This window comes from Lepidochelys olivacea, assembly GCF_965140295.1.
Source record: "Lepidochelys olivacea isolate rLepOli2 genome assembly, chromosome: 8".
In the NCBI taxonomy this organism is placed as follows: domain Eukaryota; kingdom Metazoa; phylum Chordata; order Testudines; family Cheloniidae; genus Lepidochelys; species Lepidochelys olivacea.
The window spans coordinates 41960593-41984532 of NC_140418.1; the positions used below are offsets into that span (position 1 = coordinate 41960593).

The 23940-nt window shown below is 47.7% G+C and overlaps 1 protein-coding gene across 1 annotated transcript; it reads left to right on the top strand.

The window, feature by feature from the left end:
• Positions 1-4731: 4731 nt before the first annotated feature.
• CCDC190 (coiled-coil domain containing 190) lies at positions 4732-23692 on the top strand. Its single transcript, XM_084637681.1, is given in 5 exon segments — positions 4732-4780; positions 17080-17290; positions 18349-18478; positions 20596-20956; positions 20958-23692. Coding segments are annotated over 5 exon segments (981 nt in total). The 5' UTR covers positions 4732-4774; the 3' UTR covers positions 21231-23692.
• Positions 23693-23940: the final 248 nt, after the last annotated feature.

Below are 23940 nucleotides of genomic sequence, written 5' to 3' on the forward strand. Positions count from 1 at the left end.
ACTGACGTCGTGGATCAGACCAATAGTCCGCCTAATCTAGTATCCTGTCTGGTGACAGTGGCCAATGCCAGGTGCTTCTAAGGGAATGATCAGACCAGGCAATGACTCAGTGAACTCCCATTGTCCACTCCCAGCATCTGGCAGTCAAAGGACCGTTTAGGGACATGCCTCTGCATCCCTGCATCCCTGCATCCCTGATTATCTTGGCTAATAGCCAATGTACTTATCCTGAGGGACTGATCTAATTCTTTGTTCAACCTATTCATAGTTTTGCGTTTCAAAATATAATGAACACACATCTACAACCCCAAGATACCTTTACAACCACAAGAATTCTAAAATCATGAGTTATACACTCTCGAGTCAAGAAATTTTAATAAATAAATGATATCTTTTTTTTTATGTGCCTCTTTGTTCCTAAGCCTGTAGGATGCAGCAAGGCCAGTTCCAATGCCTTGAGCCTAAACACCTGAATGACTCTTTGTCTAGCCTCATACTGTTCCTGTTACCTCTCCCAAACATTTAATATACCTAAGGCCATATCTACACTCTAAGTGTGGGTTAACTCAAGTTATGGCAGCACACAGTCACTATGGTTACTATGTCACTTGTGTGCATGCCTCCTGGATTCCTTGTCTCAGCAATCAGGGTACTCACCAGAAGCACTTGTATAGATTCAGAGTGAGGTGCATCATGACTCCACTGTATTTTGGGAAGCTTTGGTTTGGCAGTGTATGCTGGGTACCAAACAAGTCAGACAGGGGTGGTTGTGGCCATGGGATCCAACTTCTTACAATGCGTTGTTAACCATCCGCTAATTTTATATGTATCCCATACATAAACATATACATAATGTTTACACCTTTTTTTCTAAACCCACAAGCCTGCCCAGCCCTCCTCACTGTCTGCCACCTCACACATAGTGGAAGCCGCCCCACTACAGGCACAGACACAACTTTTTTTGTATAGTGATGTGCCCCGTGAGAGTTAATGTGTATACATTAGATTCCAGGGCCTTGTACCATCCAGAAACATATGCAGCAGTGAGGATCGTACTACCTGCAGCAGCGACAGGTCCTACTTTGCTAAAAAAGGCCATTTGGTGTAGCTAATTCAAGCAGTCTCACATGTAAAACTAAACTGATAGCTTTCTTTAACAGTAACAAGCCTTGTAGATGGGGGGAAGTGGTCAACATTGTCTATCTTGCCTTCAGTAAGGCTTTTGATACTGTCTCCCATGACCTTCTCATAAACAAACTATGGAAATGCAACCTAGATGGAGCTAAAATAAGATGGGTGCAAAACTAGTTGGAAAACAGTTCCGACAGTAGTTATCAGTGATTCACAGGCTGAAAGGGCTGAGTCAGGCTGAAAGGGCATAACGCGTGGGGTTCTGCAGGGATCATAGAATCATAGAATCACAGAATATCAGGGTTGGAAGGGACCCCAGAAGGTCATCTAGTCCAACCCTCTGCTCGAAGCAGGACCAATTCCCAGTTAAATCATCCCAGCCAGGGCTTTGTCAAGCCTGACCTTAAAAACCTCCAAGGAAGGAGATTCTACCACCTCCCTAGGTAACGCATTCCAGAGTATCACCACCCTCTTAGTGAAAAAGTTTTTCCTAATATCCAATCTAAACCTCCCCCACTGCAACTTGAGACCATTACTTCTCGTTCTGTCATCTGCTACCATTGAGAACAGTCTAGAGCCATCCTCTTTGGAACCCCCTTTCAGGTAGTTGAAAGCAGCTATCAAATCCCCCCTCATTCTTCTCTTCTGCAGGCTAAACAATCCCAGCTCCCTCAGCCTCTCCTCATAAGTCATGTGTTCCAGACCCCTAATCATTTTTGTTGTCCTTCGCTGGACTCTCTCCAATTTATCCATATCCTTCTTGTAGTGTGGGGCCCAAAACTGGACACAGTACTCCAGATGAGGCCTCACCAATGTCGAATAGAGGGGAACGATCACGTCCCTCGATCTGCTCGCTATGCCCCTACTTATACATCCCAAAATGCCATTGGCCTTCTTGGCAACAAGGGCACACTGCTGACTCATATCCAGCTTCTCGTCCACTGTCACCCCTAGGTCCTTTTCCGCAGAACTGCTGCCTAGCCATTCGGTCCCTAGTCTGTAGCTGTGCATTGGGTTCTTCCGTCCTAAGTGCAGGACCCTGCACTTATCCTTATTGAACCTCATCAGATTTCTTTTGGCCCAATCCTCCAATTTGTCTAGGTCCTTCTGTATCCTATCCCTACCCTCCAGCGTATCTACCACTCTTCCCAGTTTAGTATCATCCGCAAATTTGCTAAGAGTGCAATCCACACCATCCTCCAGATCATTTATGAAGATATTGAACAAAACCGGCCCCAGGACCGACCCTTGGGGCACTCCACTTGATACCGGCTGCCAACTAGACATGGAGCCATTGATCACTACCCGTTGAGCCCGACAATCTAGCCAGCTTTCTACCCACCTTATAGTGCATGCATCCAGCCCATACTTCCTTAACTTGCTGACAAGAATACTGTGGGAGACCGTGTCAAAAGCTTTGCTAAAGTCAAGAAACAATACATCCACTGCTTTCCCTTCATCCACAGAACCAGTAATCTCATCATAAAAGGCGATTAGATTAGTCAGGCATGACCTTCCCTTGGTGAATCCATGCTGGCTGTTCCTGATCACTTTCCTCTCATGCAAGTGCTTCAGGATTGATTCTTTGAGGACCTGCTCCATGATTTTTCCAGGGACTGAGGTGAGGCTGACTGGCCTGTAGTTCCCAGGATCCTCCTTCTTCCCTTTTTTAAAGATTGGCACTACATTAGCCTTTTTCCAGTCATCCGGGACTTCCCCGGTCCGCCACGAGTTTTCAAAGATAATGGCCAATGGCTCTGCAATCACAGCCGCCAATTCCTTCAGCACTCTCGGATGCAACTCGTCCGGCCCCATGGACTTGTGCACGTCCAGCTTTTCTAAATCAGTTCTGGATAAGTTTCTATTCAAAATCTTAATCAATGATTGAGATAATGGCATAAAGAGTACATTTATAAAGTTTGTGAATGATAACAAGCTGCACCCATACAAAATGGGAAATGACTTCCTAGGAAGGAGTACTGCTGAGGAAAGGGATCTGGGGAGCATAGTGGACCACAAGCTGGCAGTATTGTGTCCAGGTATCCAGTTCTGGGCACCACATTTCAGGAAAGATGTGGACAAGTTGGAGAGAGTCCAGAGAAGAGAAAAAAAATTAAGGTCTAGAAAACATGACCTATGAGAGAAGTAGCATTTTTTTACAAAAGCTGTTTCTTACAATCTACATGTATAAATAATTGCCACGGATAGCACATTTCTACACGTAGTAATTTCACATACACTAGTGCAGTGCAAGAAACTGCTACCTGTAGGCATTTGCTACATCAGATAGCAGTTTACTACAATAGCAGTTTCTTACAACCTCCCACGTATCAGTAACTGCTACCAGTAGCACATTCCTACAAGGAGCAGTTTAATACACTACCCCTGTGGCTAGCCTCCCTGGCAGGGAGCTCAGGGGCTGGGCAGGATGGTCCTGCAGGCCACATGTGGCCCACGGGCCATAGTTTGCCCACCTCTGAGTTAGAGGAAGGAAACTTTATGAAAGACAAGGTGGAGCCAGCAGGGGGCCCAGGGTATCCTGGAACTGGATGCAGTGCAACCACTACAGTTAGTCCCTTGCTGGGTGGCTGAGGGCAAGCGTTGTTCTTGCTGAACTAGTCAATATTTCCTCATGAATTAAAATTATAAACCACAGTCAGAGAATGAACCCCCACCTTCCTGGTACATTGCACAGAGTCCGCCTGGACCCTCAGACCCCATGCAATCTAATAGGGAGAGTAACAAGTTTTTAACATTGTAGGAAAAAATATAACAGGGCCCTAATACTTCTGTCTGCACTGACCTGAGTGCCCTCTTGGTTTCCCACTTCCTTGCTTTTCGCAGTGGGGCAATGCCATATTTTCACATGGGAAATAGAAGCTATGCCAGGATCCAAACACTTCCTGTTGGACCCTAACAACACACTACTGTGTGCCATTCATCACTGGGGACCCATACATTGTCTACCATACTGCTTGATGGACCCAACAGCCCTGTGCTTCAGGGTTGGAGCTGATGCCATCTTAGGGTTGTGCTATAATTAGCATTAGGGGGCTGGAACAAAAATGTAATTCAGGGATGAGTGACAGGATGAGATTAATGGATTAGTTCTAGATCAGAGGTGAGGGTCCACGTGAGTGGTTGGGATTATCGGGTTAGTGGTTCAGTATAGGGCAGGGTGAACATTACATACAGAAAAGTTATTTATAAGAGATCATAGCAATCGGAGGCCCAATATCCTGTGATAGCTCCCACAGAAATAAGAGGATACCCCCATTCACCCCCTCCTCTGAAGCTGGAGCACACCTTTCCCCAAGCTGTGCTTTGTGAGAGTTCTACAGCAGCCCCAGCTGGCAATAGGGGAGCATATTTTCAGGTCCTGGCTGTCACAGCCCATTGGACACAGGCCAAGGAGAGAGACTCCCCCTCTCCCACTTTGCAGCCTGGGTATCTTGTGCACTCACTGTGTCTCGGAGATTCCCAAGATGAGCGCACAGTGCCACTCAGTGGCAGCTACATGACTCTATTTTACTCACTACTGCCTGGCACCTGATTTTCTGGCTTTCTTCTAAGAGCATATACTGTGCCTGGCTGTAGATACAGTACCAAATTTCTTGGTGTGTTTGGAGTGGTTACTCGATCTATGAAGGTAGGTGTGGTGGTCCGTGGATTTCTTGTATATAGTTGTCTGTAGGGTTCTATTGCTGAAGTTGATAATGGTGTCCAGGAACTTAATGTTGGTGTAGGAGTGGTCTGAGTTTAATGAATGGGTGGTGATTGTTGAAGTTGTGGAAATCTGTGAGGGAGTTTGGATCATCTGGCCAGAGGATGAAAATATCATCAATGTAGCTCAAGCATATCATTGGTTTCGTGTTGCATTTGTCCAGAACTTCTTCTTCAAGGTGGCCCATGAAGAGGTTGGCACAGTGGGGAATCTTCCTAGTACCATGGCTGTTCCCATGGTTTGGACAAAGTGTTTGTTGAATGTAAAGTTGTTGTGGGTGAGGATGAGTTTGGCGATTGTTTGGGGTAGATATCTGAGGTTAGTGTCCATTACTTGGTAAATATTTGAGGCAAGCAGCTATGCCATCATTGTGAGGGATGCTGGCATATAAAAGGTGACATCCATGGTGGCAAAGATGGTGTAGGGAGGTTGCTAATGTTGCAGAGTTTCTGGAGGAAGTTGGTTGTGTCCTGGAGGAAGCTGCCCCTTTGTGTGGTGAGTGTTTTGAGGATGGTTTCTATGAGTCCCAATATTCCTTCTGTAAGAGGGCCATGGATCTGCCTGGGTTCCCTTATTTGGAAAGCATATACAAGGTCCATGGAGTGGGTTCATGGGGGGGTGAGGTTGTAGAGTTTCTCTTGGAGTTGTTTGGGGAAGGATTTGATGAGATCCTTAAATTCCTGGGTGAACTGTGGTCTTCTTTGAGTTCTTTATAATAGGTGGGGTCAGAAAAGTGTTGATTGTCCTTGTTGCCATAGTCTTCATGGTTAAGGACTACAGGGGTGCCCGCTTTGTCTGCTGGTTTGATCACTATTTGGTGGTTGAATTTCAGGGACTGTATAACTATCCTCTCTGCAGTGGAGCGATTGTGGTGGATGTGAAGTTTGTTAAGGATTTCAGACATTTTTTTTCCTGAGGCAGTTGATGTAATGATCAAGAGTGGGGTGTTTAGTCAGATAATTCTTTTTTCTTATGGCTGTCAATTGGGACATGGTAGGTGTGGGTGATGAAGAAATTGTTATGAAAGAATTCTTTGAGGCAGAGTCAGCAGAAGAATTCTTCTAGTTCTCCACATGTTAGCATGGATTCAGGTTCTGTGGTGGAGCAGAAGTTCAGTCCTTTGGAGAGTACAAATAATTCAGCTCCAGTTAGGGGTAGTCTTGATAAATTGGTGAGGTTGGGTTGTTGTATAGTGCCTGGCGCTATGGTTTCTCCTGGACGTGGTGTTTTGTGGGTTGTGGAATTGTTGTAGTTGGTTCCACTTTTTGTTTTTGGATTTGATGTATTGTATTGATGTATCTTGTATTGATTTCTTGTTTGACATGATCCCTTCTGGAGTGTCTGAGGTGCAGCAAGTTGTTCCTCAGTTTTTCTCAAGGCCTTGTGCAGAGCTGTTCAGCATATTTGGACTTGTATGCAGTGGTCAGAGGGTTATAGATGACAGAAAAATGATAGACAAAAACACCATATCACCTGTGGGTGAGCCCGTCTCACAAAGCAATCACTCTACAGTTCTCATCCTCAAAGGAAACCTGCATGCCTTCAAAAGATGAGCCTGGGTGCATAAATTCATAATTTTGCTAGACACTAAAAATCATGGCCTGAACAGAGACACTGGATTTATGACTTATTATAACAAGCCATAACCCACTTAAACCACCTCCCCAGCTTTTTCCCCCCTTCCCCCCTAACACTGCAGAGGTGTCAATCAGTCACACCACCTTGAATGGTCTCTTGAAATATATGTTAATTAGGTCTACTAAACAGTCTGTTCCACCTTGTATGTAGCTGTGACAGTGAGTACATTTCCCAGCCCTGCAGAAGAACTCCATGTGGCTCAAAACCTTGTCTCTCTCACCAGCAGAAGATGGTCCGATAAAAGATATTCCCTCCCCCACTTTGTCCTGCTACTCTGGCCGTGGACATTGTCTGAGGCACCTATAGCTGCACTGGAGAAAACCCTGTGGCTGGACGGGGAAAGGGCCAGTGGAGCTAATGGCCCTTTGCAGCATGTAGCTGCTGCTTTTGTGATCCAGCATCTGTCCCTGGAACCCTGGCTGGCATGATCTCATGGGAGACTTCAATCACCCTGATATCTGCTGGGAGAGCAATACAGCAGCGCACAGACAATCCAGGAAGTTTTTGGAAAATGTAGGAGACAATTTTCTGGTGCAAGTGCTGGAGGAACCAACTTGGGGCAGAGCTTTTCTTGACCTGCTGCTCACAAACTGGGAAGAATTAGTAGGGGAAGCAAAAGTGGATGGGAACCTGGGAGGCAGTGACCATGAGATGGTCAAGTTCAGGATCCTGACACAAGGAAGAAAGGAAAGCAGCAGAATACGGACCCTGGACTTCAGAAAAGCAGACTTTGACTCCCTCAGGGAACTGATGGGCAAGATCCCCAGGGAGAATGACATGAGGGGGAAAGGAGTCCAGGAGAGCTGGCTGTATTTTAAAGAATCCTCATTGAGGTTACAGGGACAAACCATCCCAATGTGTAGAAAGAATAGTAAATATGGCAGGCGACCAGCTTGGCTTAACAGAGAAATCCTTGCTGATCTTAAATACAAAAAAGAAGCTTACAAGACGTGGAAGTTTGGACAAATGACCAGGGATGAGTATAAAAATATTGCTCGGGTATGCAGGAGTGAAATCAGGAAGGCCAAATCACACCTGGAGTTGCAGCTAGCAAAAGATGTTAAGAGTAACAAGAAGGGTTTCTTCAGGTATGTTAGCAACAAGAAGAAAGTCAAGGAAAGTGTGGGCCCTTTACCGAATGAGGGAGGCAACCTAGTGACAGAGGATGTGGAAAAAGCTAATGGACTCAATGCTTTTTTTGCCTCTGTCTTCACGAACAAGGTCAGCTCCCAGACTACTGCACTGGGCAGCACAGCATGGGGAGGAGGTGGCCAGCCCTCTGTGGAGAAAGAAGTGGTTCGGGACTATTTAGAAAACCTGGACGAGCACAAGTCCATGGGGCCGGATGAGTTGCATCCGAGAGTGCTAAAGGAGTTGGCAGATGTGATTGCAGAGCCATTGGCCATTACCTTTGAAATCTCATGGCGACTGGGGGAAGTTCTGGATGACTGGAAAAAGGCTAATGTAGTGCTCATTTTTAAAAAAGGAAAGAAGGAGGATCCTGGGAACTACAGGCCAGTCAGCCTCACCTCAGTCCCTGGAAAAATCATGGAGCAGGTCCTCAAGGAATCAATTCTGAAGCACTTAGAGGAGAGTAAAGTGATCAGGAACAGTCAGCATGGATTCGCCAAGGGCAATTCATGCCTGACTAATCTACTTCCCTTCTATGATGAGATAACTGGTTCTGTGGACGAAGGGAAAGCAGTGGACGTGTTGTTCCTTGACTTTAGCAAAACTTTTGACGTGGTCTCCCACAGTATTCTTGCCAGCAACTTAAAGAAGTATGGGCTGGATGAATGGACTATAAGGTGGATAGAAAGCTGGCTAGATTGTCGGGCTCAATGGGTAGTGATCAATGTCTCCATGTCTAGTTGGCAGCTGGTATCAAGTGGAGTGCCCCAAGGGTTGGTCTTGGGGCTGGTTTTGTTCAATATCTTCATAAATGATCTGGAGGATGGGGTGGATTGCACCCTCAGCAAGTTTGCAGATGACACTAAACTGGGGGGAGAGGTAAATACACTGGAGGGTAGGGATAGGATACAGAGGGACCTAGACAAATTGGAGGATTGGGCCAAAAGAAATCTGATGAGGTTCAACAAGGATAAGTGCAGAGTCCTGCACTTAGGACGGAAGAATCCCATGCTCCGCTACAGACCAGGGACCGAATGGGTCAGCAGCAGTTCTGCAGAAAAGGACCTAGGGGTTACAGTGGACGAGAAGCTGGATATGAGTCAACAGTGTGCCCTTGTTGCCAAGAAGGCCAATGGCATTTTGGGATGTATAAGTAGGGGCATTGCCAGCAGATCAAGGGACGTGATCATTCCCCTCTATTCGACATTGGTGAGGCCTCATCTGGAGCACTGTGTCCAGTTTTGGGCCCCACACTCCAAGAAGGATGTGGAAAAATTGGAAAGAGTCCAGCGGAGGGCAACAAAAATGATTAGGGGACTGGAACACATGACTTATGAGGAGAGGCTGAGGGAACTGGGATTGTTTAGTCTGCAGAAGAGAAGAATGGGGGGGGATTTGATAGCTGCTTTCAACTACCTGAAAGGGGGTTCCAAAGAGGATGGAGCTAGACTGTTCTCAGTGGTACAAGATGATAGAACAAGGAGTAATGGTCTGAAGTTGCAGTGGGGGAGGTTTAGGTTGGATATTAGGAAAAAAATTTTCACTAGGAAGGTGGTGAAACACTGGAATGCTTTACCTAGGGAGGTGAAAGAATTTCCTTCCTTAGAAGTTTTTAAGGTCAGACTTGACAAAGCTCTGGCTGGGATGATTTAATTGGGGATCGGTCCTGCTTTGAGCAGGGGGTTGGACTAGATGACCTCCTGAGGGCCTTTCCAACCCTGATATTCTATGATTTTAAAAGGAAATATTTTTTCCCTTTGGGCTGCTGGAAAGCAGGTTTTAAGCTGAAAGCAGTTAGAGCTTGTTTTTTTTTCTCTGCTTGTGGGCCAAAGCAGAGACAAAAGAGGATTGTCTTTTGTGAGCTGGAGTTTTCTCTACCTAAAGGAAGGGTAGTTAACCTCCTGCAGGGAAATTCATAAGTCTTCACAGACCTGAAGAAGTTTTTTTTCCCTAAGAGCAACTAGAGGGGTTTTCTGCCTATTTACATGGAGACAAAGGTGTTAAGTTTGTTTTTTTTTAAGGAGTTTTCTGTAGGCTGACAATCACTATCAGAGAACACAGGTATCCAGACAGCACAGCAAAATTTTACAAGCCAAGTTTTTTTTTTCTTTCTAACTCTCGGGTGTAAAGTTAGTTAAAACAGAGAAGTTAGGATGACAGACTGCACTGTTCAACAGAAGCTGGAATTAGCCAGATTTGAGGCTGAAGAAAGACAAAAGGAACATGAAAGACGGGTAGAACTCAGACAGATGGAGAAGGAAAAAGAGAGGAAGCATGCACTGGAGATGGAGAAGGCAAAGTCTCAGCAGAATATACCAACAAACCCTAGCAATCCTTCTCCAGGTACCACTTCCCAACCCAGAAGTTCCCCATCTACAAGGCAGGCGATGATACCGAGGCCTTCTTAGAAAACTTCAAAAGGCCTGCCTTGGGTACAGCATCTCTACAGACCAATAAATGGTAGAGCTGAGGTTGCAGCTCAGTGAACCCTTAGCTGAGGTGGCGGCTGAAATGCCTAAGGAACATATGAACAAGTATGAACTGTTTAAACCAAGGCGAGAGTCAGAATGGGGCTAACACCCGAGCATTCCCATTGGCGGTTCAGAGCCCTAAGGTGGAAACCAGACGTGTCATTTAGCCGACATGCCTACCACATTATGAAACATTGGGATGCCGGGATATCAGGAGCAAGTGTTAAATCTCCAGTAAATTTGCCCTTCCTAATGCAAATGGAGCAGTTCTTAGAGGGAGTTCCTGAGGAAATAGAAAGATATATCCTAGATGGGAAGCCCAAAACTGTAATCGAGGCAGGAGAGATTGGAGCCAAATGAGTGGAGGTGGCAGAAAAGAAAAAAACTGGTCGCAGTTGGAGCGGAGACCAGAAGGGACAACCCCAGACCACACCCTATTAGCGGGGGCAGCCCAAGGTCCCACCTACCCCCCAAGGAACCCTCCAGCCACCTTCTCGTCCCGCCACACCGTTCTTCAGCAACCCACCTCGCCCCAGTGACCCGTCAGCTGGACGATGTTTTAAATGTAATGAGCCGGGGCATGTAAAGGCCAACTGCCCCAAGAACCCCAACAGATTACAGTTCATTGCACCAGAATCACACCAGAGGTCCTCAGGCTCAGATACCTCCCAGATACCCTCGGAGCAGAGGGAAACTGTAAGTGTGGGCGGGAAGAAGGTCACAGCGTGGAGGGACACCGGAGCACAAGTGTCGGCTATCCATGCTTCCTTAGTGGACCCCAATTTAATCAATCCAGAGATCCAAGTGACGATTCAACCCTTCAAGTCCAACTCTTTCAATTTGCCTACAGCCAAGTTGCCTGTCCAGGACAAGGGCTGGTCAGGAATGTGGACTTTTGCAGTCTATGATGATTATCCCATCCCCATGCTGTTGGGGGAAGACTTGGCAAATCGTGTGAAGCTAGCCAACAGAGTGGGAATGGTCACCTGCAGCCAGACTAAACAAGCCGTGAGGCCTAGCTCTGTCCCGGAAACTTCTACCAGGACCGGGTCAGAGGTGATGGACCTGGACCCCCGGCCAATGTCTGCAACAGTCCCAGTCCCAGAGACCCAGACGGAGCCAGTCCCAGAACCGGAACTGGCGGAACTAGCACCAGACCCATTGCCAGCACTGAACCCAGTACTTGCAACCCCAACACCAGAGGGCCCCACCGAACCTGAACCGGCAGCAGCCCATAACCCTACACAAGAGGCTCAGCTGGAGCCTGAACCCCAACATAGTGCACCAGTGGAGAGCAGTTCACAGTCAACGGAAACAGCCCCATTCCCTACATTGCTTCCAGAGGGACCAAGCATAGGTCCACAATCCACTGAGGAACTGATGTCTCCAGCATCAAGGGAACAGTTCCAGACCAAACAGGGAGCAGATGAAAGCCTCCAGAGAGCTTGGACGGTGGCACGGAGCAACCCACCGCCTCACAGCTCTTCTAATTGATCCAGGTTTGTTGTAGAAAGAGGACTTTTATACAAGGAAACTCTTTCTGGTGGACACCAGGAAGACTGGCATCCTCAGAGACAGTTGGTATTTCCAACTAAGTACCGGGTCAAGCTCTTGAGCTTAGCCCATAATCATCTTAATGGCCATGCTGGGGTGAACAGGACCAAAGACCGTTTGGGGAGGTCATTCCACTGGGAGGGAATGGGCAAGGATGTTTCTACCTATGTCCGGTCTTGTGAAGTATGCCAAAGAGTGGGAAAACCCCAAAACTAGGTCAAAGCCCCTCTCCAGCCACTCCCCATCATTGAAGTTCCATTTCAGCGAGTAGCTGTGGATATTCTGGGTCCTTTTCCGAAAAAGACACCCAGAGGAAAGCAGTACCTACTGACTTTCATGAATTTTGCCACCCGATGGCCGGAAGCAGTAGCTCTAAGCAACACCAGGGCTAAAAGTGTGTGCCAGGCACTAGCAGACATTTTTGCCAGGGTAGGTTGGCCCTCCGACATCCTCACAGATGCAGGAACTAATTTTCTGGCAGGAACTATGGAAAGCCTTTGGGAAGCTCATGGGGTAAATCACTTGATTGCCACTCCTTACCACCATCAAACAAATGGCATGGTGGAGAAGTTTAATGGAACTTTGGGGGCCATGATACGTAAATTCGTAAATGAGCACTCCAATGATTGGGACCTAGTGTTGCAGCAGTTGCTCATTGCCTACAGAGCTGTACCACATCCCAGTTTAGGGTTTTACCCATTTGAACTTGTATATGGCTGTGAGGTTAAGGGGCCATTACAGTTGGTGAAGCAGCAATGGGAGGGATTTACACCTTCTCCAGGAACTAACATTCTGGACTTTGTAACCAACCTACAAAACACCCTCTGAACCTCTCTAGCCCTTGCTAAAGAAAACCTACAGGATGCTCAAAAAGAGCAAAAAGCCTGGTATGATAAACATGCCAGAGAGCATTCCTTCAAAGTAGGGGACTGGGTCATGGTCTTAAAAGTGCTCCAGGCCCATAAAATGGAAGCATCGTGGGAAGGGCTATTCACGGTCCAGGAGCACCTGGGAGCTGTTAATTATCTCATAGCATTCCCCACCTCCAACTGAAAGCCTAAGGTATTACCATATTAATTCTCTAAAGCCCTTTTATTCCAGAGAATTAAAGGTTTGTCAGTTTACAGCCCAAGGAGGAGATGACGCTGAGTGGCCTGAAGGTGTCTACTACGAAGGGAAAAGTGCTGGTGGCGTGGAAGAGGTGGACAAATGGCCATTGTAGTTTGGGTGCCTCATGCCCCCATTCTCCTCTATGAGCTGCGCTCCCTGGCCAGATTATGTCTCTCATCATACACCACATTCTCCCCTCTTGCTGAGTTACCACTATGTGTCGTGGGAGATGTAGTCTGGCTGGGGAACCTGTCCCATAAAGCAAAATGGGGATATAAGGCAGCCAAACTAAAACTCCCGGGAAGCACAGCAGTGGTATTTCCAAATTGAACATTTTCAGTTTTCAACTAAAAACCAAAAACTTGTTGATGTTTGGATGTCCAGTTGTTCAACAAAAAGTCAAAATTTTCCATTGCGAACAGACACGTAGTGAAAAGTTGCATTTAATTGAAACTTTTCCATCAAAATACAGTTTTGATGGAAAACTTTCCACCAGCCCTACCCATACAGAAGCTTCTGAGCTCAGCTTATTTCAGTGAATAAAGTGGGCCATGCTAACATGGGCACTTCCTGTTGAAGAATTTTCCTAGCAAGCTGTATTATTCTCTGCACCAGGGTCAAATTCAGAATATAGAGAAAAAATGGAGCTAACCAGCCATGCCCATGGTCCCTCTGGGCACCACATTTTAGGAAACATGTGGATAAGGTGAAGAGAGACAAAAATGATCAAATGCTTAGAAAAGCTGACCTCTGAGGAAAGTTTTTAAAAAGGACATGTTTAGAAGACTGAGGGGGGATCTGATAGCAGCCATCAAATATGTTAAGGGTAGTTTTAAAGAGGATTGTCATCAATTGTTCTCCATGTCCACTGAAGGTCAGACAAAAAACAGTGGGTTTAATCTGCAGCACGGAGGTTTACATTAGATATTAGAAAAAACTTTATTTCAATAAGGGCAGTTAAGCTCTGGAACGGGCTTCCAAGGGAGATTGTGGAATCCCTGTCACTGGGGGGTTTTAATAACAGGGCTGGTCTAGCATTACTTGGTCCTGTCTCAGTGCAGGGGGCTGGACTTGATGACATCTCGAGGTCCCTTCCAGCTCTACATTTAATTGATTCTGTGTGCCTTTTGTAGCTCACTGCCTCCCCACCCCCCTTCAGATATTTACACGGTAAGCTTGTCAGGCCAGGGGCTATGTCACAGTGTGTTTGTACACCTAGCACCATGGAGCCATGTCCTGGACTGGCTTCAGACATCACAAGGGGGAGGGGAATATTTTGTATTAGATCAACTTCTGCTGGTGAGAGAAAAAAGCTTTTGAGCCATACAGAGCTCTTCCTCAGGTCTGACTTGTGTATAAAACATGCAGCCACAGGAGCAGCCAAGAGATCTGGTCTGAGGAAGAGCTCTGTGTAAGCTGGAGAGCTTGTCTCTCTCACCAACAGAGGTAGGTCCAATCAAAGATACTACCTCAGCCACCTTGTCTCACTAATATCCTGGGACTGACAGGCTGCAACAACACTGTATAGATAATGTTAGTAATGGGGAGGAGGAGGAGAAGGCCCTGCCCACCACAGGAGAACGCTTGCTTTTCTCCTTAGCAAATAAGGAGAAAGGAATAACCTTGCTAAGCTCTTAGATACCCAGGGGACAGGTAACTTAGAAATACTCACAGCAGGGAGCTAAGCAGGCAGAGTGGGCTGAGCTGGTGGCTGAGCTGAGCTGCCTACGTTCTGGAGAAGCCCATGACACTCTGTTAGGGTTCCCTCCCCACTCTGAACTCTAGGGTACAGATGTGGGGACCCACATGAAAGACCCCCTAAGCTTATTTCTACCAGCTTAGGGTAAAACTTCCCCAAGGCACAAACTCTTTGCCCTTGGAGGGTACACTGCCACCAGCAAGTGATTTAACAAAGCATCAGGGAAAGAACCACTTGGAGTTCCTATTCCCCCAAAATATCACCCCAAGTCCTTACACCCCCTTTCTGAGGAGGCTTGAGAATAATATCTTAACCAATTGGTTACAAAGTGATCACAGACCCAAACCCCTGGGTCTTAGCACAATAGATAAATCAGTCAGGCTCTTAAAAGAAACAAAACTTTATTAGAAAGAAAAAAGGTAAAAGATGCACCTCTGTAAAATTAGAAGGGAAGCTAATCTCATAGGGCAATCAGATTTAAAACACAGAGGATTTCCCTCTGGGCAAAAACTTTAAAGTTACAAAAAGAAAACCAGCACAGAGAAAATCACAAGCCAAAACAAAAGTAAACTAATGCATTTCCTTGCTAGTACTTATTAATTCTAATGTAGTTGGATTGCTTGCTTTCTTGATCGCTCTCTGGCAAGCACACAGAACAGACAGACAAAAGCCTTCCCCTCCCCACCAGATTTGAAAGTATCTTGTCCCCTTATTGGTCCCTTTGGTCAGGTGCCAGCCAGGTTACCTGAGCTTCTTAACCCTTTACAGGTAAAAGGATATTGTGCCTCTGGCCAGGAGGGATTTTATAGTACTGTATACAGGAAGGTTGTTACCCTTCCCTTTATATTTATGACACACTCCAATAAGGGTGATGTATGCTGCTGCTGTCCTTGAGCCTCTGCACAGTGGAGCCTCTGTTACAAACTGGCAATGCCTTCTCAGCAATATAATACCTGGCAACAGTTTAATAGCTACAGGGAGGCTTTCACAGTGCCCTTGCGAAGAGGAGGGGCCCATGGCTGCGGACGCCAGGGTGGAATGTCTGCTTGGTAGAGTGCATGCAGAGCAGCGACAGGCAAAGCTCTCCTCAATTGAAAGCTGACCTGTCACTCAAGTGGCCCTGCTGCACCACGGCTGTAAGGTGGAGGCTGGGGAGGGATATGCTTATGGCAATCGCACCATGAGCATGTCATGGGGTTTGTGCATTTAAACATCTCAACCTTCCCATTGCACAAGATGCTCCTCACCTGGAGTGGCCCACTGACACTGGGGCACCGGGGGCAGTACCAACATTCACTGAGCCAAGGGGGGACTCCGTAGGGTTAGCAATCCCAAATCAGTCCATCTTTGGGAGATGCCCCCTGTCAGGGGATTAAAGCACTGTCTGTGATATTAGGTAAGGAAAGATGGCCTGTGACACTGGTCTGTTGAGTGAGTCTTCTAACGGCTTTCTGCCTTGGCAAATTGAGGGTGGTGAGAATAGCTGTTTCAGTGTGGTGAGGGTGAAGCCCGCCAGATCTGTAAAGTGCTTCAGGTCCTCTCATGGGAGATGGAGACATTCTCTCATGGCAAAGTGCTCCTTAGCCTGCGGAGCTCTTCCTGTTTCAGGTCCTGTGATAAATGAAGGTGAGGCAGTGTGGGGGGTGGGGTGGGAGGGGTAGCTTCCTTTTATGGACACCCAGCCAGCCAGTTAGCTATAAAATCCCTCTTGGTAGCTCTTCTCTACTTACTTTACCTATAAAGGGTTAAAAAGTCTGGCTGCATGCATAGGTAAAAGGAAGTGAGTGGGCACCTGACCAAAAGAGCCAATGGGAAGGCTAGAACTTTTTAAAATTGAAACAAGGCTCCCTTTTGTCTGTGTGTGATTATTCTCCCAGAGAACAGGGACAGGGCTGGACTAGGCTGTAAGAGCTTGCGCCAGGTATGGAAAATCATTAAATCATACCTAGAAACTACTCATTGGAAATCCCAGATATGTAAGTAGATCAGGAAATGTCTAGGAAGACGTGATTAGGTTTATCCCTTTTATTTCTTTACGGCTTTTGGACTTCTCTGTGCTAACCCCCAAATGCTTTTGTTTTGCTTGTAACCATTAAGCTGGACCTCAAGAAAACTATTCTTGATGCTTAATTATTATATTTGCTCTTTTAAAAATCTAGCAATAGCCTAAGTTCCAGATGTATTTTCTTTCTTTCTGTTTTTAATAAAATTTACCTTTTTTAAGAACAGGATTAGGATTTTTGTGTCCTAAGAGGTTTGTGCATGTTGTTCAATTAGTTGGTGGCAACAGCTGATTTCCTTTGACTTCTTTCTCAGCTCTTCCCTGGAGGGGGGTGGTGAAAGGGCTTGAAGGTACCTGACAGGGAGGAATTCCCAAGTGCGCCTTCCTGGGTCTAAAGGGGTTTTCTTTTTTTTTTTTGCACTTGGGTGGTGGCAGCATCTACCCATCCAGGGTCAGAGAGAAGCTGTAACCTTGGGAGTTTAATACAAGCCTGGAGTGGCCAGTATTAATTTTTAGAACCCTTGCAGGCCCCCACCTTCTGCACTCAAAGTGCCAGCATGGGGAATCAGCCTTGACAGGTCCTTTCCATGGTGCTGTGCTCTTCTCTGGGACTTTCCAGCCTACGAGGGGAGCAGCTGTCGGCATCATACATCAGTCAAAAACACCTATGGCAGAGGGAGACCCATCCAGGCACTGGGAGCTGGAGAGACAGGATGTCAAGCAGGTTGAAGCCCGGCTCAGCCATAGGCTGCAGGACTTAGAGGAAGCACGACTCTACCACATGAATTCAATGATCAAAGAGCAGAGGGAGATACAGAGACTGCAACAAGGTGAGGCTCCCTTCCCATCTCCTCCAAATAGAGCCCCCAGCCCAGCATGAATTACAAAGAAACCCTCCAAAATTAGACATGCAGTGAGGGGAGATCCTGCCCAGCAGCAAACTCAGCAATCCAAGCAGTGGGGGAAGTGCGAGTGAAGGAGAGAATCTGTGAGGCAACCCGCAGAAAGGGCCAGTTAAAGAGCCACTGGATATTTGGTATTGGTGTCTGTGCTGCGTAGCTGTACCGCACTTGCCTGTCTTCTATGCTGGAACTTGCCTGTGTCAATATCAATTCCATTCCTAAGTTAGGTGTACGAGCAGCTCACACAGCCTTTGCATTTCCACATTACGGCATTTTTGCAGCACTCTAAGCTGCTGAGGGGTGTAAGCGGAAAGAGGAGGCAATGTTTCTGGAAGATGTGGCTGTCAGTTAGGTTGTCGCCAGACCAAGTGAAGCCAGGGACATGGTGGGTTGGTGGTGACAGTAAGTTTGCTAGATCTTTTATACTGTAGTTGGATTTATTTGGGAAGTTTGTTCATGACACCGTTGGTGGCATACACGGTTGGCATAAGTGTCTGGGTTTAGTTATGAATTATCACTTGATTTCAAAATTGCTTCTGGGCATGCCTCTTTGCAAACATTGACTAAGCCAGTGCCCAAAGGCACTGTCAGACTGCCCAGGCAAACGATCAGGCCCAAGACGGAGAGGCCTGATGTTGAGAATGGGGAGGGCTGGGACTGCGTGAACAGCTGGGTTTTAAGGAGGAGAGAGCACTTTGCAGGGGAGAACTAGATGGCTGTGCCAAGTGGCTGGAGGCAGCCTGGGAGAAAACACACAGCTGAGGGTGGGAGACACTGGTGAAAGGCCCAGTGACAAGAGAGGATTGCACACAGCGTGTGGAGGTAGCCAAAAGGAAGGGCGAAATGGATGGTAAGATTTCCAGCCAGCCAGCCTGGCCCTCAGCAGTGCCTTGGTAGCTGTGCATTTCTAGGGGTGGCCCCAGGCTCTGCTGCGCTGCTCCCCAGTGTTCTCCATGATTAGTGATCAGTGTTTGCTCATGTCCTAGGCAATTCCCGGAAGAAGGCCCATGTCACTCTAGGGGACCTCTCCCAGGAGGTTGGTAAAAAGCCAGCTCTGCCCACGCTCCCCACTTCGTCAGGGCAGCAGCACAGCAACAGCCGAGTGGAGCAACTGAGGTAAGGATGTGTGTAATGTAACCTTCCTCTGCAGCCTGGCAACCAGAGTCACTCGCCACACACAAATGTCCATTAAACCTCAGCGCCCAACCAGGCAGGGGTGACAACTGTACTGAGTGCTGCAGGCATCTCCTGCCCCTGGGCAGGGTAAGCCTCAGGGTGGATGGGGATGGGTGACAAGAGGGAGTTAGATGGTTACAAACATGCTAAGCAGCCTATGGCTGGAGATGCCCATCACAGGACGGGGTAAAGGGAGCAGAGGGTAACTCTCAGACTGGACAAGGTTATCCCAGGCTGAGTGTCTTGTCCTGTGGGAGGTTAGCCACACATGAAACCAGCTTCTGATGGCACTTACTGACTAACAGAACTGGTCAGAACTTGGAAAAACATGTTGAAATGGTAACATTGTCCCTTTATCACAGGGTGTGAAATGGAACCATGGTTATTTTATTTTTTTTTTTAAATTTCATGACAGTTTTCAAAAATTTTTGAATTTTTAAAACTTCAAAATTTTGGATTTTTGACATTTCAAATTTGTGTTACTCCCCCCCCCCATTGCCATTGAATGCAATAACTGTAATAACGTGGAAAGAGCAGGGTGGAGGCATAGCCGCTTGTCACTCATTCCTGTAGCATTTTTCCTTTTACTGCTCGCTAATTTCAAAACTTCCCTGATTTTGGTAAGGGACAGAGCAGCAAAGGGCAAACTGAGCTCCTGCCAAAGCTTGAGAGTGTTTTGAAGTTACAGAGAGGAAAAAAGGAAAAGAGACAGCACAAAGTGACAAGAAACAAACCCTTGATGTTATTTAATCTGTCACACTCAGTGACAAGACAAAGGGAAATGGAGGGAAAAGGGGAGAAAGAGGAAAAACATCCACTTACCACATTTCACACACCCCAGGTTTTCCATTTTTTGTTTCTTTTCTCATATTTGCCAGTGCAAAAAGTAATGAAGTGAAAAAATGTGCTATTTTCTCACTTTCTTTTCATTTTTAACCTTTTCCTCCTTTGTTTCAGTGAAAAAACGGCAGGGAGAGAGTAAAATATACTAAGTGGGCATTTTACAATAATTTTGAAACAAAAAATGTAGCAAATACCCCAAAATGTTGGTACTTTTTAAATACATTTTTCACTTCAATATTTTTCCAAACAATGAAAAATGTCACTGTACACAAACTCGCTTTGCAAAAACATGTGTGCTTGTTGCCTATAGGTCCCCATTTTTTGAAAGAATTTTTTTTACTGGAAAAATATGGCCTGTCTGGGCCAAAGGGAGCAATGCCCAGCCCATATATATGAGCACCGGGAATCTTGGCTGGAGGAGTCCTGTTGGACTCACCTGGCAGAGCACCTATTGAAGTCCTGGAAAGGTGGTCGGGCACAAGCCTGCCCACAGCTGAAGGTCCCTCCCAAAGCCTAAGAGGAGGAGCTACTGGATCCAGCACTCAAGTGAATGCGGGAGACAACTAATGAAAAACAAGGATGGGAGTGAGGGTCACAGGATCATAAGCAGGGAGCCAGAGAGGGACAGCGAACAGAGAACCCTGGACAGCACCCACTGCTCCTCTAAGGCATTGAGGGAGCCAGCAGATGTGGCCCAGAGGAACTCTGCCCAGAGTTGTGACCTGAGGGAGGAATAGAAATATGCCCCACAGGTGCAGAGCACCTCCTCATCCAACAACCTCCTCCTGGTGCAATGGACGGCCACTGTGGCCAGCGCCAGGAGGTAATGGCAAAGAGGTCTAGTGACTTTATGGGGCCACGGATGGGGTGTGCATAGTGTAGGAGGTGCGGGGAGAAGTGCAGCCAGAACCTAAGGAGAAGGTTCTAGAGGAGCGGGAAAGGGGGCTGCAGCCTGGTGCACCAGGGTCTCCCTCTCGCTGCAGAAGGGGCAGGTGTGAGGGAGAGGAGTGACCCATGCCAGGTATACACCTGTGCTCATGGCTCTGTGAAGTAGCCTCACGTGGCAGAGCAGCTAAGCACGATGGGTGGGCAGAGCAGCTGGGCACTGTCATGGGCACTGGGGTCAGGATGGCAAGCAAAGGGAGGTGATTAAGGGAGAGCCGCTGGTCAGTGACTGCACAGGTTTCCACCCCTCTCTCTTCCCTCCTTTATAGAGCACTGAGAAGTACTTTGCCCAAGATGGAGGGACCCACACGGGCAGCCCAATCACCCTTGCAGCATCAGACACGCAACGGTGACATCCTGGATGATGCAGAACAGGAGTCCTCTGGAAGGCATGGATCGACTTCAACATGCACCCAGGCTAAAGCTGCAAGCTCCATCCCAGACATCAACCTGTCTGACCTCAGATATTCCATCGCCAGGCGGCTGAACATCTCTGCCAATCTGGCAGAGCAGGAAGAAACCAGCAGCCAAGGAGAGCTGGGTACAGGCCCCACAGTGCTTCCCCATGGACAGTCAGAGGCCAGCGATGTGGATGGCAGTGACACCATGCCCAAGCCCCCCAGCAGAAGCTAGCTGCACAGGGAGAAGAAAGCCTTCCCTTGGCCATGAGAAGCTAAGCTCTGATACAGATGCCTATGCCCCCGACAGCAGCCACCTCAGATCCATGCACAGCAGGCCTGGGTTTCTGGAGTTGTATGCTGAAGCCAGGAAGGCCCGGTTTATCCGGCACAAGGGCATTCCAGCCTCGGGGAAGGAACTCAGCCTGCAAGAGATCTTTGGGCATGTCAACAGCTTAGACCCCAGCCCCCCAGCAGAAGAACAGAAGCAGCACAACCCTAAATGATGGCTCCTTCCCCTAAGGGAGGCTTGTGAGGGTCAACCACAGGAAAAGGTGGTCTGCCCTGCAGCTAGCCAGGGTTATAGATTCATAGATTGTAAGGCCATTAGGGCATCTAGTCTGACCTGCTGTAGAAGACGTGCCATGGAATTTCATCCAGCTACTGCCCATAGCTTCTGCTTGACCTACAGCATAGCTTTTCGAAAGAAACACCACCTCCTGATGGAAAGATTTCATCTGAGGAAGAATCCACCACAGCCCTTGAGAAGGTGTTTTACCCTCACTGTAAATAAGTTGCCACTTTCTCCCAGTCTGAGTCTATCTAGCTTGATCTTCCTGCTCTTGGCTCTCATTTTGCCTGTGTCTGCTAGAATTAAGAGCCCTCTTTTCTCAGAAATCATCTGCCCATCGAGGTACTTGTTGTCCATAATCAAGTGGTTTCTTAACCTTCTTCTCTTTGATCAGCTAAAGAGATTGAGCTGAATTTCTCTCTCACTCACAGGCAGGATTGCCAGACTTCAGATCAGTCTCATGACTCTTCTCCGAATCCTTTCAGTTTCTCAGCAGCCTTGTAGAAGTGTGGGCCCCAGAAGGGACACAGTGTCTGGTAATGGTCTCACTGATGCAGTACACACAGTGTATGGCAACCCTGCAACGGCAGAGCAGGGGAGTTCAGGCCCCCTGTAGATCTCATTCCTCTGGAATGAAGGGGAACATCTCCTCACTGTTCCCAGTCACCCAAAACCACCCAGAATATCATCCAAGGTCTGGGGCTCTGCAAGTCCTAGGCCACATTCCATGCCCTCCTGGGTGCAGTGTGCCCCCATGTGGCGATGCCCATGCAGTGCTGCTCCTACTGGCCTGGACCCAGACACAGGGCTCTGCAGGGACTCTCTCTGCTGGCAGCTGCAGGCATAGGCAGCAGTTGGAAGGAGCCTGTGGCCATGTTTAAAAACCTTTCTGAGGCTGGGGAGTTAAGTGACATGCTGAAGGTTACCCAGAGAATCAGACCAGCTCTCCTGAACCCCAAAGCTCTAACCACTAGGGAAGTCTTTCCCTCCACCCCTAACAATCTGTTTCTGGTGTCCAGAGGCAGGACTTGGGCATGTTCTTCTAAGGCAGCCTTGTTTGTATCTTGTGACGCTCTTTGGGGTAGGAATTGGCTGTTTGTGGCCTGTTTGTACAGTGCCTAGCAAAATGGGGTCCTTATCCATGACTAGGGTTTGTAGGTGCTATGAACATACAAATAATAAATGATGGAATAATTCCTGCCAGCTGAGAACAAGAGTAAGGGACATTCCTTTTCCAATCTGTGCCTTGAGTTTTCGCCTCCCTTGGCCCATCCAGGAGACTCAAAATATTAGGCTGGTTGTGAATTTGTCTTATAATACAACTTAAGTGCACCAAAGCAATCAGTGTTGCCCAGTTGGTCTGAGGGGGTTAACAATATCTGGGGCCTTGCAGAGTTGTTTGTGTTAGGCTGAGGACTGGCTGCTACAAGTCAGGGCTATTCCTGGTGTCAAAGAGTGGCCACACAATCCAGTGACCCTGAACACAGCAGAAACAAACAGCAGGCAGTTTCCTTGCTCACAAATCCTCACATCTGCCCCTGTACTGCCTCTCAGGGTCATGCTGACAACTCCTTCTCCAGGCTTTCTGTCCCTAGCACACACCACCTGCAACAGAGAGCCCAGCCCCTGCATCTGCACCCAGGGAAACCCTGGTTAATCTATCTCCATTACCTCTGGCCTGGCCACGTGGCTCAGTGTCTTGTGCGGGCACCCCCATTGGCTGCGTCTCATTTTACTACATAGACTGGCTTGGTTGCTCCGTTTACAGAGCATAATGATGTCTGTGATTGTCCTTGGGTCTGAGACCCACCTGATGGGATCTGCTAGCACCTTCCAGCATAACTACATCCATCTGAAAGGCCCTGGGACTGGAGCATGGAAACAAACTGCTGCCTTACTAATGGATGGCCTGAACTTGTGGTGAACTCTGTTCTCCTCGGCCTTTATAGTCTGTGAGTGTTGCTATGCTAGCTATGACAGAGTGGGAATGTTGTTAATGTCTTCTCTGAATACTGTGTGCGTGCCTCAGTTTCCTCCTATGTGTTACTCAAGTATTCAGGTGGTGGGATGAGGGTGTGTGATCATTGCAGCAGCCCAAGAGGGTGTGTGACTCTCTGTAGCCTGGCAGTTGAGGGCTGGGCCCCCACCTCTGCAAGGATCAGCCGAAGGTGTTGCTGCAGACCAGGTGACCTGCTGGCCGGGAGAAAGAGACAAAGGAATGAGGAAGGGCAACAGGCGTGTCTGGGGCCAGGCAACTGGAACTGGTCAGTCTCCTGTTTGGGACTCTGGGGGTGGGGGGAGGAGTCCAGGGCACCAGGTCCAGGATTCCCCCAAGATGGGCTTTGCTGAAAGTCACTGATTTCTGTGCTAACAAGCTCTGCTCTATGCTATGTATCTGTCAACTAATAAACCTTCCATTTTACAACACTGGCTGAGAGTCACTGCTGACTGTAGAGTTGGGGCGCAGGACCCCTCCAGCTTCCCCAGAAGCTCTGCCCAGGCAGACCCCTCTGTGGGCAGTGCACGGTGTAATCTCACACCCACCAAAAGTGATCACTTTGGCAAAGCAGCTCCATCATGCTAAGCACTTAGGCAGAATAGGCATGTCTATGCAAATACGGTCTGTTCCTGAAGCCTTTTCCCCC